At 37.6% G+C, this 15,610-nt stretch overlaps 1 protein-coding gene across 12 annotated transcripts in view; it reads right to left on the bottom strand.

Moving 5' to 3' along the window:
* Positions 1-15,610, bottom strand: part of EVI5 (ecotropic viral integration site 5) — a 222,901-nt gene that overhangs the window by 16,049 nt on the left and 191,242 nt on the right. For 2 of the 12 annotated variants that reach the window (XM_070592652.1, XM_070592654.1), the window contains exon 20: positions 8,511-8,802. The exons of the other annotated variants lie outside the window; for them this stretch is intronic. In XM_070592652.1, coding sequence (XP_070448753.1) covers positions 8,773-8,802 — 30 coding nt within the window. In that variant the 3' untranslated portion in view covers positions 8,511-8,772. Of the gene's footprint in view, positions 1-8,510; positions 8,803-15,610 lie in introns of those variants that run through there. 12 annotated transcript variants of the gene reach the window in all.

Raw genomic sequence — 15,610 nt, 5'->3', positions numbered from 1 at the left:
AGTATTTCTTTTTTGTTTTCCAGTATTATTTTGATATTAATATTTTAAAATATTAGCATTTTATCATTATCATTTTATATTTTAATAATTTAAATATTAATAATTAATAAGAATAATTAATAGGCATAAATGTTTCCATACTTTAATATTATACCGACTGACACATATACAAACATATATATGAGTGTATTATCTATAGATACGTTTTTTCCAAATTATGATTTAACACTGCAATTAAACATCTCTTTACTTATTTATTTTATAATTTTTTTTTCTTAAGATGGACCCTGAGCTAACATCTCTTGCCAATCTTTTTTTCCCCTCCTCTCCAAGGCCCCCCAGTGTACATTTGTGTATTCTAGTTGTAGGTCCTTCTAGTTGTGCTATGTGGGACACCACCTCAGCATGGCCTGATGAGCCGCGCTAGGTCCGCGCCCAGGATCAGAACCGGTGAAACCCTGGGCTGCCGCAGTGGAGTGCATGAACTTAACCACTCAGCCATGGGGCCAGCCCCCTAAATATTTAAAATCAGCACTGTTTGGAAAAATACGGAATGACTGGTTGCTGTACATATATTCTATCTCTTCCGTTAGCTCGTGATTGTGGGGATTGTTTCTTAATCATTTTTGTATCCTAGAACTTAGCATTCTGACTAGACAAGAGTAGGCACTTAAGAAATGTTGATGAACTACACTGAAAAGGCAGCAGGATTCTTGAGAAAAGCCCAGAAGTGCTGATTATTCATCCCATCCCTTTACATGTTGAATGAGAATATCAATAAGCAGAAAAGAGGGAGTGGTAACATACAAGACCCAAATAACGTACTGTTTTCTTACCTGATGTGCACTGCTTCATCATGTTATGCATTAAGAGACAGAGTAAAAAGAGCAACATGTACAAATTATTTAAATAGTACTTACGACATCTAATATACTCATTACGACTTAAAAAGTTAACAAAATCTTAACCTCTTACTATCAACAAAGAGATTAGATGTTTAGGATTTCTCTGCATATATTTAACAATAATGACCTAAGAAAGCATTTAGTAACTAGAAAAGGAAAGTGATAAGCTAAGATATTATATAACTTATAAAGAATAAAGCACAAAATGCAGTATAGTTAATAAGAAAACAGGAAACTGTCATGTTCATAGTCTGATGAACGTAGGTTTTGACAGGAAACAGCAGAGTTTCTAACTGCATGACAGTAAAAATTCAAACACTAAAGAAGCGTATTAAAAAGCGTTACAGCTATTTCACATAAAAATTTTCATAAAAATTTTAAAGCTGGGAGAACCTGCAGGGATGAATATTCTGAAGCCCCAGAGGACTTCATAATCATTAAGGATACATTTTAAAATTTTTTGGTGAATCTACTTCATTAGATAAACCACTAAAGGTTAAGAGAGAAGTTTCTTTTGTAAAACAGAGAAGTGTCACAGTTTTAGAGATTTGTAGTCTTTAAACATAATTTCTTAATAAATAATAGAGAAATCTGTGCTAAGAAAATTTGATCATCTGGGCTAGTGTATATGTGGACAGAGGACACACCATGTTCTCTATGTATTTGCTTTCTTCCAGCATATTATAGAATACCGGTAATTTGAAGAAGTTAGGGTTGATTTTTACAGTTGATTTTAAAGAGACACGACAGGTTATTCTTCCTCAATTTTAAAATGTAGAGGTAATAGAATTAATAATAAACCCCTATATTTATATGATGCCTTACAGTTAAAAGTGCTTCCATGCATATTATTTCAAGCTAAAAATTTTTCCCCGTGTGCGTGATTGGAGGTTGAACTGTGCAGGCAACTACCACTTTCTGAGATTCAAAAGAAGAAGAAGGACTGCACTGAGTATTCTGAAAGACAATCAATCCACAACAAAGTGGAAAAAAGTCATCCACACACCAAAAAAACCCCTAACCAAATGAACTTTGATCACTACTAGACAGGGTTTAAACCATTGAAGTGAGTCATGTGACACCGAGTGAACTGCAAAACAGTTGCAGTAAGTTTCCAAGACTGAGTCATATCAGATTATCAAAGCTCCTATTTGTGCATTTGGGTTTGTATAATCAATCTTTGTAAAACATAGAGCTACAGCTTTTAAAGACAAATGTAACATTCCTGTAAGTGGTGTACAATATTAAAAACTTTAAATTACTGTACATTACACTTTGCATGGGAAGATGGACATAAAGTCCAATGATCAGTGTTTTATTTTTAACTTTCTAGAGACTTTATTAGTTTTTCCTCCAAAGTTTAATCAGTAATTTTGTTGGATTATTTATATAATAGTCTTAATAGTTTTTTCAGTTTTCAAAATTTAAAATAAATGTAAATGGAAAATGATATGCTAAATTTATTCTCAATAATAAGCTTCTTTAAAAACTAAACTGTACAAATGACAAAGAATAAAACTAGCAATAAGTAGACAAAGCAAAAGATTTCCAGTGAATCAGAACAGAAACCCAATAAAAGTGACCAATTGGAGTTCATGACTTTTTGACCACTGTGTTATATAGACAAGAGCCAAAATTCAGACCTACAGTACTTAAAAGTCAAATTAAGTTAAAAGATTCAAGAATTTTATTGAAATAACATAAAGTAGACAATGCTTAAAATGTTTTTGGCTTTAAGCTAAGTAAATCATTTTTTAAAAGGAGATGCAACACTTGAAGTTAAAAAATTATAGATTTTCTCTTAAATGTATAAAATGCAATAGTTAAAACACATTTTTATAAGCAAAAAAAAAGTGTATCCACATTTATAGGTGAAAAAAGGTGCAAAGAAAAGTGTGGAATTGAAGAAACTTATACTGTGCGTTTGTTACCAGGGAAGAAGAAAGAGGGAAAAAATAAAAGTCATTTACAAAGAACTTTTAGTCTTTCTATAGCATACTTAGATTCATCCAGTATATAGTGGGACAAACAAAATGAAACTGCCATTGTCCTCTTCCTGGCAGCTGACACATCTTGATAAAATTGAAACCATTAACATTATTTAGAAGGTACTCTAATGTCAATGGCAATGAGGTTAGGAATATATGAGGTTCTATGTAAATTTATGACCAATTACAGGAAATAAATCACTTCACACTTGTTTCACTCTGAACTTTTAAAGCTACATCAAAGTACCGCGTACATTTCACTTGATTTAACCTTTAGCTGAAGCACTGAAAAAATTCAAATCTTTAGCAAAACATCCTCATGAAAACGAAGTACTTCTTTTCTATCTGGATTGAACTCTGTGAGGAGAAATTATTCTTCTCTAAAACTAAATCATAGGTTTTATCAGTCTATCCAATCACTTAACCAAATTTTAAATCATTCATCTGATAAGGAACTTATATCTAGAATTTATAAAGAATTCTTACAACTCAATTATAAAAGGACAAATAACCCAATTATGAAATGGGCAAAGGATCTGAGTAGATATTTCTCTAAAGAAGATATAAATGGCCAGTGAGCATATGGAAAGATGCCCAATATCATTAGCCATCAGGAGAATTCAAATCAAGACCAAAATGAGATGACATTCACACTTACCAGGATGGCTATAATGAAAAAGAGAGATAATAACAAGTTTTGACAAGGATGTGGAGAAATTGGAACCCTTATACACAGCTGGTGGAACCTTACATACAATCATACGGCTGCTTTGGAAAACAGTATGGCAGTTCCTCAAATGGTCAAATATAGAGTTATCATATGACCCAGTGATTCCACTACTGAGTATAAATTCAAGACAAATGAAAACATATACTCAACAAAGGAACTTGTACTTGAATGCTTGCAGCAGCATTTTTTATAACAGCCAAAAAGTGGAAACAACCTAAATGTCCATCAACTGAAGCATGGATAAATAAAAGTGGTATATCCATATAATGGAATATTATTAGGCAATAAAAAGGAATGAGGTACTGACACATGCTACAACATGGATGAACTTTATGCTAACATTATGCTAAGTTAAAGAAACTAGTCACAAATGATCACATATTGTATAATTTTATTTAAATAAAATGTCCAGAAGAGAGAACCTATAAAGACTGAAAGTACATTAGTGGTTGCCAAGGGCTGGGGGAAGGGGGCTTGGGGGAAACAAAGAGTGTCTGCTAATAAAAATGGGATTAATTTTTAACGTAATAACAATGTTCTAGGGGCAAGCCTGGTGGTGCAGCGGTTAAGTTCGCACTTTCCGCTTCTTGGTGGACCGGGGTTCACGGGTTCGGATCCAGGGTGCAGACATGGCACCACTTGGCAAAAACCCATGCTGTGGTAGGCGTCCCATGTATAAAGAAGAGGAAGATGGGCATGGATGTTAGCTCAGGGCCAGTCTTCCTCAGCAAAAAGAGGAGGATTGGCAGTAGTTAGCTCAGGGCTAATCTTCCTCAAAAAAAAAAAAATTCTAAAATTGCTTTGTAGCAATGGTTGCACAACTCTGTGAATATACTAAAAACCATTGAATTGTACACTTTAAATGGGTGAACTGTATTGTATGTGAATTACATCTCAATAAAGATGCTTTTTTATATATATAAATCAGATAGCCCTTTTGTGGGTATGTTTCCAATGGAGATATTACCAGATTGAAAATAAATAATTTTCTATTTAGGAAATGTAGAAAACTTAATTGACTAAAAAAAAATTCACCAACAATGTTAATCTTCAACATCCAATTTTTCCCTCAGCAGAAAAAGAAATAGTGGCTACCTTCTACAGCTTCATTTTAAACAGGCAGAAAATATTTGCAATTAAAAGTTTAATCCTTTAGACTGAAGTATTAAGTAAAAGGCGATGAATGCATTTGTAGTATTCATTTTTTTCAGAAACTAAAACTCCTGATGGAAAAGTAATTTTAAAAATACATAATTTACATTTATAGCCACACACCCACACTATTTTGTCACTGAACACAAAATAAGCTTTCAAACAGACAAGGTTAGTATCCCTCTGTTCCTCATTCTGAGGTGCTCACAGGCTGCTTAGTTAAGATTGGGCACTTGCAAACCACATGACCTCATGAATGCTATCTTATCATATCAGAGGTTCCTCAGAATGACCACAACAACTTAAATCAGACAGGCAGCAAAGTAGCACTAAGTCTTTGACACATATTATTGGTACGACATTTTTAGCTGTCCAGCTTGCGGGGAGTGCAAATCTGATTATCTTATGTCCAACTGCATCTGTGAGATATGGTCCCTGGAAAGCACATGATTTACTGCACTAAACACTTCCAACCACAATGTAAAGTTTTTAGTTTTTGTAAATCTGAGAGACCTAGCAATTCTCCTTTAATTGACAGTAACTTTGTGAAGCACATTTTCAAATGTTCCTAGTTTGAAAAACTGTCAATACCATCTTATTGCTTCTTTAAAAAACCAGCATTTTAAAATTGAATTACTTGATGCAAAAGAAAATGTTTTTAAAATGACTGACTATATTTCAAAGTCCTGGCATGGTAGAAGCAACTCGACTTTTATATTTAAGAATAAATAGCACTAAAAAAAGAATGTGAAGTATTGAGTAGCGTGGTGGGTAATAGTAATTAGACTGAAAAGATTCAAATTGGCTCTGAAATGAATCATTTGGACCAAGGCCTTAAGAGGAATATAATTCAAAATATAATCAGGGAAGAAGATTGCATTTTATGGATTTCCTCTTGTTTGATTAAGAAAGCTTCACCTTCAGCCATCAGATCAATCCCTCTAAATGTTATTTTCAGAACCACATACTAAGAACAAACTGGTCAGGGGAAGTCTCTCTCCCTCTGGTGTGAGAGATGCCCCTCTCTACTGACTTCCCTCCTACTTTTATAGCTGCTCCTTCTCGGTCTCCATTGTGAGCTCTTTACTTCCTCCAAACCTTTGTATATCATGACCTCTGTGCCTAAAATACCCTTCTACTCTCCTTTTCCTGGCTATCTTCTGCTCCTTCTTCAATACAGAGCTTAGGCAGCCCCATGCCCAAAGACTTTTTGACACGCTTCTAGGCCATGGTGCCTGTGGTTCTACCACAGCACTGCCCATACCTTCTGCTTCTCCCTACCAGTCTGAACTCCTTAACAGCTGGGCCTATGACTTCTGTACACCTAGCACAGGACTGGGATAAAAAGTACTTTAAAGATCATTTAGCATAACTGTTTTGGCATGTAGAAACTGAGGCAAGGCCTGAGGCATGCCTGGGAGCTGAAAGATGTTCAGATGTTGATTTTATACTGATTTCATGAATATATGAAGTCAACTGGCAACTAAGGTCACACAGTTAATCAGTGGCAGAACTAGGCATAGAATCCAGGTCTTCCGACTCTAAGTCCACTGTTCTAAAGATGACAGTTTGGTTTTTCAACCACCTGTAGTAAGACGGAGAACAAAAACAAAACTAAAGAAACCAAACTTATCAAATTAAAAAAAAAAAAAAAAGAAAACAAAAATCCAGAACTGCTATTAAGAATCTGGTAAATTGCATTGATACAGATTTTTCCCCCTCTTCTCCATCTTACGGACGTGTTTAGAAGTCCTGGCATGATAATGAAAGGAGAAAGTAAGAGTTAGATGAAGAGTAGCAGTAATCAGCTTCTGAATAAATGAAAGAAGCTTTGAGTAAATGAGTAAGTTCACTGGACTTTAAAACTGCAGTTCATTTTGTTTGTCCATATCAGGTTGAATGAAATCTTCATGTACCTCCCATCAGCATCACTCTAAATGTTAACAAATATATTTACTGCTGTAGTCAGGCTAAAATCTTATCAGCATCATACAGATTATTGAAATGGTTTTACACATTTATATCATTTTCCTCATGTCTGAGATCAAAGAGTATGCTATTAGATAGTCTCTTTGCGGGAATGCTGAAAGAAGTCTCTTCCAATCTCATTGAATTAAATCCGCTTAAGAACTGCTCTAAGTAACTATAAAACCTGTCACTGTAGGCTTTATAGTTAGCTCTATTTCCCTTAAAAAATGCTTCTCAGGGGCTGGCCTGGTGGCGCAGCTGTTAAGTTTGCACGTTCTGCTTTGGCGGCCCGGGGTTCGCCGGTTTGGATCCCGGGTGCGGACATGGCACCGCTTGGCGAGCCATGCTGTGGTAGGTGTCCCACGTATAAACTAGAGGAAGATGGGCATGGATGTTAGCTCAGGGCCAGTCTCCCTCAGTAAAAAGAGGAGGATTGGCAGCGGATGTTAGCTCAGGGCTAATCTTCCTCAAAAGAAAACAAAAATAAAATAAAAAATGCTTACCATTATCTGTCTTTATTTCTTATAACCCAAGTGGTATTTAATATGCAGTTTCCCTTGAAATGGTTTCTCATGACTTCCAATCTAATTGTCATAGAGTAATTGTTGGGACTACTTATTAAGCAATTTACAGATTAGTACTAACAAACATTGTTTTACTCTCATACATTGGAAAATCTAGCTATACTCATTTGATGTAAAAAGTACTATTAAAAATAACTTGCCACCTAGCACCAGAGAACACAGAAGTGCTCAAACACTACTGAAGCCAGCTTCAAAGAGCTGCCACTGGTCAAATCTAGGACAGTTTGAACACCAAGAGAACTGATTGAATGTGTGTGTACACAGTACTATGTTAGGACTTCTGAGAGACTCTTAAGAAATATAAGGCTGAATAAGACACAGTCTTTGCCATCAAGGAATTCACAGTATATCTTACCCCTGAGCATCAAGGAGAGTATAACAACCATTAATTAAAATAAATGAAATTAAGTGCTGTGTTATCCCCATTTCTGAACTATTAAGTACTCATTATCAGTACTAACCATACAGTCTTTATCAAATTAACTGTTCCACTTTTCCCCATCGGACTGCAAATTTGTCAAGAGTAAGACTATACTGTACTTCCCATAGTGTCTGGCACAATATCAGAAAAAAAAATCCCATCATCAGATGGGATGATACAGCTTAATATCCAAATCTCACTTTATAATTCCACCTGGTTCTGCTTCTTGGCCAGCAAGATATTATCTCTTGAGGATATTTATTTGGTCCTTTAATTCTGAGTACCAGATCCAAATCCTTAGTTTCATATTGTCTAATTCCTTTCCTTATCTTTTAAATTTTCCTTTTCCAGGTGATTTCATTTTCTCATCTTACTCTCTCCTACCAGACCTGTCTTTTCTGTCATGCTCTCATGACTCAACTCTAGTTCCTTAATGAAATTACCATCATTAGAAACACATATTTTCATTAACAAATTTAAAAATTTTTTTCTACCTATCGGAGGAACAGGATACATACATATATATAATTGGGTAAAAATACCTCTTTTTATGAATATAACATAAAGTTGGAAAGTGGTCTAAAAGTTTTGAATAAAAGTAAGGTATTCTCTGTGGGATTATTATAGTTTTTCTCTGAATGTGGTATATTATATATTCTTTTTGTAGGCAAAGAATGAATGGAAAGATACAGAGTCCTCGAGATTAAAAAAATTAATCTAGAAACAATTGCTGGAAGTTTGGTCACCAGTTAAATAACAAACTCTTGAAACAGAATGTATTGAAAAGCTGAGCTAATTTATGTCCGTGGGTAAGCTTGTCTTTCTTAAGTAATAGGTATAGATGAAATTGGATTGACACTTTTTATCTACTTCTATGCTTCTGGAAATGTCAAATTTGGCTAGAAAAATCTCAGTTGCCTCTGTTTTCAGAAAATCATATAATATTTAAAAGCTAAGATTTTAGTGGCACCCACTGGAAACTGAAGCAGAATCTGAAGCGTCAAATCAGACCAATTCCCCATTCTCAGATGGAACAGAAGTCCAGAACCTGATGCTGAAAGAAAAGTAAAGAAGACTAAGTGAGAGGAAATTTCTACTAACTAGACATTGGGTTCTCATCTGAGAGAAGTAATTAATTTTAATTCAATTAAACACTTAGGGAACTCCTACTCTATCTAACATGTGATCGTTAAGTGGGCCAGCAGGATTGTGATAGGGCAGTGGGATGGAGGGGATCAGAAGCCAGAATGCCCGGGTAGTAGTTCCGTCTGTCACTAACTCGCTGTGTAACTTTGGGTAAGTCCCTTAATTCTTGGGCCCTCAGCTTCCTCATTTATCAGGTAAAAACCAGATAAACTTTAAGAACATATCTGGCTTAAAAAAAAAATACAAATCTGAAATCTCAGCGTTAAGTCTCTTTTACATGGTGATACTATTCCAGATATAAAACACTATACATTGTACAATAATTTCTTTAATCTTATGACTTCAAATAAGATAAATTGCTTATCCAAGATAAAATGGAACAAATAATAGGAATAGGAGTAATAACACTCATTTAAAGAAGTCATTAAGAATGAATTTTTTATTCATAAATGGAGATTGTAAGATTAAAAAACAGTGCTAAACATTTAATTCAAGTGCCTTAAAGCAATTCTCATGAGTACAAATGTGATCTCTCATTATCTACGTGGGACATTTTGGGCAGCAAAGAAAACACTTTACTCGCAATGAGGCTTGTGTGAGCTCCTGCATGGTACTTTACATTGCTCCAACTAGAGAAAGAACAAATTTGAGGGAATAATTTCTTTTATTAAGAAGCTGCTGCACTGGGAAACCTAGCACTTCTTTTTTTTTTTTTTTTTTTTTTTAATGTTATGATAGAGTACAGCCTTGTGAGATTTCAGTTGTACATTATTGTTAGTCATGTTGTGGGTACACCACTTCCCCCTTTGTGCCCTCACCCCACCCCCCCTTTTCCCTGGTAACCACCGATCAGATCTTCTTGTCAATATATTAACTTCCACCTATGAGTGGAGTCATATAGAGTTCGTCTTTCTCTGTCTGGCTTATTTCGCTTAACATAATACCCTCGAGGTCCATCCACGTTGCTGCGAATGGGCCAATTTTGTCTTTTTTTATGGCTGAGTAGTATTCCATTGTGTATATATACCATATCTTCTTTATCCAATCATCAGTTTTTGGGCATGTAAAACCTAGCACTTCTTACTGTAAAACATACATGAAAGTTTATAACTCCACATATTGAAATTTTTCTGAAACAGTAATACTAAAATCAAATTATCAGCAGCCATCAATAAAAACAGAAGACACTATGTTTGATTCTTATTTCTGCCTCCAGAAGTATACTGTTGCTATGAAGCAGCTTGTGAGTAAGATGTCAATGCTATGCTAGGTTATCACTCTATAAACTAGATAATTACTTGGAGCTTTTCAAGACTTAAAACGAAATCAAGACTGGTAGAAATAGTATAAAATACGCAGCCAGTTAAAAAAACAAAAATAGTATCATTCAGTTAGAAATAAAGAGAAAAAAAGGCTGCCAATAAGTACAGAGCCAAATAACTAGTTCTTTTCTACCTTTAATACGCTGGTTTAATGCCTAGATGAAGACCAATGGTGAAAGAGTCTCTAAAAAGCTTCTTTTAAAAAAATTCAAGTTCAAATGATTTTATTAACTACCTTTAAACTGAAGAATATAAGCACATGGGAAAAAAAAGATTCCAACAGCATAAAAGGGTAATCTGTCATTTGATTTTTAAAGTTCCTTATTTCAAAAGCCCTAGTTTAATAACAAAATGAGCACACATATTAAGCATATTAAGAATGTTTAGGACATTAAACATATTTTTTGGCAGATATTTAATTAAATCCATAGCTCAGGTAAAGAATAAACAGAGTTAACAGAATTTAAAAACTTAAGGAGTACTCACATATAAACATTTTCTAAGCCAATCTTCAGTGAGGGCTTTGTTTAGATTTTCTTTTATTTATTTAAACTCCTAATTTTGTACTTGGCTGGTAGAAATAAAAGAAGATTCTTATGATGACTTAAAAAACTCCTCCACACCAAAGGAGACACGATGACAGAAGACCTTCTGGGTACTGGAAACCAGCCCAATGGCGATCCTTAGAAAGAAAGGGGGGTTCACCTACCTGGGTTTATGTTGCTTACAGCACCCTATAACAGGTTTTGTTTGTTGCTTTTTTTTGCCAGCCTTGTCCTGAAATAGCTTACATTTCTCTAATTTCTTCAGGAAGGGGGTCTCAGTAATTGTTCAGTGACAGATCATTCCACCTAAGTTCTTTCATAAATTATCCATCATTCTCTGATAAATGGTAAAAAATGCTGAAGAAATCTCTCCTAATAAATTCAGTCTTCAGAAGGATCAGTGACGTTTAAAATCTAACTAAAACAACTATGTTGAAGTGCTCCCTTCTTGAAATGGAGGCTCTTGTGTCTCCACACTCACCAGTTTTCCTCCTATCCCACTGGTGGTTTTGGTCTCCTTTGCTGGCTCTCTTGACCTTAAAGGTCAGGAGTGCCACAAATTTGCTTCTGGACCCCCTTCTCTTTATCTATGAATGCCATTTATATGCCAATAACTACTAAACCTGTTTTTAGCCCTGACCTCTTCTTAGAACTTCATACTCACATAGCTATTGCCTACCCGGTATTTTCATTTGATGTTGAACAGGAATCTCAACCTTAATGTAAACAAAACAGAGCTCTTGATCTCCTGCCCTTCCTCAGCCTCAGGAAATGGCACCAACCACTCACTTAATCGTCAAGCCAAAAATCTCTGGAGTCGCTGACTGTTTTCTCATGTTTCTCATACAGTCCATCGGCAAGTTCTCTACCTCTAAAACACACCTCTAACACATCTACATTGCTAACATTTCCACTTCTCCCACCCTTCTAAGCCACCTTTGCTCTTACCTGGACTATTTGAACAGCCTCCATTTCCCGTTTCCTTTCTTGCTCTCCTACAATCAACTCACCACAGAGCAGGCAGGGCCAATCAGATCTCATCAAAGTGCTTAAAACCATCCAAAGGCTTCCCACTAAATCAATAAAAAACCTGAACTATTTATCCTGGCTTACAAAGCACTGTATTGGACTTGACCCCATCTACCTCTCTAATCTTATCATCTATCATTTTTTTCGCACCCTCTACTACACTCCAACCACATTAGTATGGTTCCTCAAAAAGTCCCTTCATTTTCTTCTAGGGTCTTTGTGCTAGTTGTTTCTTCTGCCTGGAATGTTCTTTTCACTGATTTTCACACATCAGGAAGCTTCTTAGCACTCCTATCACAGCTTATACATTACCTTACCAGCAAAGCCTTTTGCAATAATCTATTCATTAGAAACATCTTCATGGAGTACTAATATATGCCAACATTGTTCTGGATGCTGGGGGAAGGTTCTTAATATTACTAGTAATTAGGGAAACACACATTCAAACCATAATGAGAAACCTCTTCACAGCCAAAGAATGACTAAAATTAGATAAAGTCTCACAATCCCACATGTGGATGAAGACGAGAACACTAAGAACTGTCTTCACTGCTCATGGGAGTGTAAACTGGCGTAACCACTTGCAGCAATGTTCTTAACAGACCAAACCAGAAATAATTCAAATGTTCACCAACAGCATAAATAAATTGTGGTATATTTATACAAAGGAAAATTATATAGCATTGAGAATGAATAATCTACATCTACATTTAAGAATAACATAGTTAAGAAGGATCCAAGATGGCGGCGTGAGTATCCTCTTTGTCTCTCCCCCTTTGAATCCACAACAAATTGGACATTCATCGCTTAACAAAGGATATCCATACAGCATCTCGGGACGCCTGAGAGACCCACGCGGCTACACATCGGAAGGCAGATGGACTTCCCTCTGGGAGGAGGTGGAGATAGGGGAAAATTCTCCAACACCGACCGAACAGCCTAGTACCTGCAAGTGGCTTTCTTCCAGCGGATGCCCCCAGAGCATCGGCACACACCTAGGGCAGGAGGGAGCACACACCAGAGGAGCGACGGTGGAAACAGGTGACCAGAGCCCTACCTAAGCCCCCTGCAATTACACCTAAACCCAGAGGGAAGCTTCAGAGTTGCACACCTGAGTCCGTGGGGAGAGCCTCTGCCCGCCATTGGCGGGGAGGCCTTGCCCGGTGGCCACAGCGCCTGGAGGGTTCCGGAGAGAATCCCAGGTGGTGCGGCAGCCCACCAGCTGCCGCTGCCCACCCCACCGTCTGCCGGGCAGGGCACGGGATTGCCGGAGGTCTCCTGGGAGAGGACTGGGGCTGGGTGGTCCTCCAGCGACTGTCTCCGCGGACTAGGGGGGATACTTCAGAGTTCCGCCCGGGCAGGAGGCAAAGTCCCTACCTGTCATTAGCGGAGAGGCGCCGCCCAGCATCCACAACACCGGGAGGGTCCCGGAGAGGAAAATACCAGGCAGGGCAGCAGCCGGCCAGCTGCCACTGAAATCAAGGTCTCCAGCTATCCCCTAGACAGGGCAAAGGGCTCCCTGAGATCCTGGGGGAGAGGAGTGGGGCTGGGTGGAGCTCCAGCGACCCGGCTCCATAGCCTAGGGGGAAACCCTACAGTCTCACAGCAGCCTCAGAGAAAGCCTCTGCACACCACTAATAGAGAGCACCCATCCGGCAGCCACAAGGCTAGAAGACCTCGGGAAAAAAGTAGCATAGCTAGGTGAGCTAACCACAGACTGCAGAAGATGCCCATAGCTCTGCTGTGACCCATAGTGGACAAGTGAGATTTTGTGGGCGCTGATGTGACAGAGCTGCAAATATAAGTGATCCTGCCCCTGGCCGCTGGAAAAGCCCATAACACCATGGCAGACCGCAAGGAGGGAGCACGTCTAGGTGGTCTGCAACAGTAGGCACCAGTAGCCTGAAGCCCCCCCCATGACGGCCCCCACAGCTGAAGAGGGAACCCACAGGACCACTGTGACTATGAGGAGGGGCCCAGGCCCAGTTAGCAACAGCTGATAGGGTTCCTGGTTGGTGCAGTATAAACAGCTGCTCCCCCACCACACCAGTAGAAACAAGTGGAAGGAGTAACTAAACTCAATCTCTCTGTGGAGGCACAAATCTACAACATCAAGCAATATGAAAAAATACATTAAATCTCCAGAACAGAAGGAAAATAACAAATACACAGAAAACAATCCCAAAGAAAGTGAAATATGTAACCTAAATGACGATGACTTCAAAACAGCCATCATTAAAAAACTCAATGAGTTAAAAGAGAATTCAGATAGACAACTCAACGAGTTCAGGGGCTATGTCACAAAAGAGTTTGATACTATAAAGAAGAACCAAACAGAAATACTGGAAATGAAGAACACAATAGAGGAGATTAAGAAAAATCTAGATGCATTGAACAGTAGGGCCGATAATATGGAGGAAAGAATTAGCAATTTGGAAGATAGGAATATAGGAATGCTGCAGGCAGAGGAGGAGAGAGAAGTAAGACTAAGAAGAAATGAAGAAACTCTCCGAGAATTATCAGACGCAATTAGGAGATGCAACATAAGGATTATAGGTATACCTGAGGGAGAAGAGAGGGAGAAGGAGGCAGAAAGCCTATTCAAAGAAATAATGGCTGAGAACTTCCCAAACCTGGTGAGAGAGATGGAACTTCATGTGACAGAAGCCAATAGATCTCCAAACTTTATCAATGCAAGAAGACCAACCCCACGGCATATAGTAGTGAAGCTAGCAAAAGTCAACGACAAGGAGAAAATACTAAGGGCAGGCAGGCAGAAGAAATTAACCTACAAAGGAACCCCCATCAGGCTATCAGCAGATTTCTCAGCAGAAACTTTGCAGGCTAGAAGAGAGTGGAATGATATGTTCAAAAATCTGAAGGACAAAAACCTACAGCCGAGAATTCTCTACCTGGCGAAAATATCCTTCAAATACGATGAAGAAATAAAAACTTTCCCAGATAAACAAAAATTAAGGGAGTTCATTGCCACAAAACCTCCTCTTCAGGAAATGCTCAGGAAAACCCTTATTCCTGAAAAATCAAAAAAAGGAAAGGGGCTACAAAACCAAGAGCAAAGGAGATAAGTAGAAGGACAACAACAGATTAAACCATGGGACGAGAAACAAAGGAAATTGAAGAAAACCAGAAAACAAGACATAAAATGGCAGCGGTAGGCCCCCATATCTCAATAATCACTCTAAATGTAAATGGACTGAACTCCCCAATCAAAAGACACAGAGTGGCAGGATGGATCAAAGAACAAGACCCAACAATATGCTGCCTCCAGAAAACACACCTCAGCCCCAAAGACAAACACAGACTCAGAGTGAAGGGATGGAGAACAATACTCCAAGCTAATAATGAACAAAAGAAAGCAGGTGTCGCTATACTAATATCAGACAAAGTAGACTTCAAAGCAAAACAGATAAAGAAAGACAAAGAGGGACAGTATATAATGATAAAAGGGACTCTCCACCAAGAAGACATAACACTTATAAATATATACGCACCCAACACAGGAGCACCAAAATATGTAAAGCAACTCTTAACAGAACTAAAAGAAGACATCAACAACAATACAATAATAGTAGGGGACCTCAACACACCATTAACACCAATGGACAGAACATCCAGACAGAAAATCAACAAGGAAATTATAGAATTAAATGAAAAATTAGATCAGATGGACTTAATAGATATATATAGAACACTTCATCCAAAAACAGCAGGTTACACATTCTTTTCAAGTGCGCATGGAACATTCTCAAGGATTGACCATATTTTGGGAAACAAAGCAAGCATCAATAAATACAAGAGA

This window comes from Equus przewalskii, chromosome 24, assembly GCF_037783145.1.
Source record: "Equus przewalskii isolate Varuska chromosome 24, EquPr2, whole genome shotgun sequence".
Taxonomy (NCBI): Eukaryota; Metazoa; Chordata; class Mammalia; order Perissodactyla; family Equidae; genus Equus; species Equus przewalskii.
The sequence above is the reverse complement of the archived record's forward strand: the minus strand, read 5'-3'. Positions and strand labels throughout refer to the sequence as shown.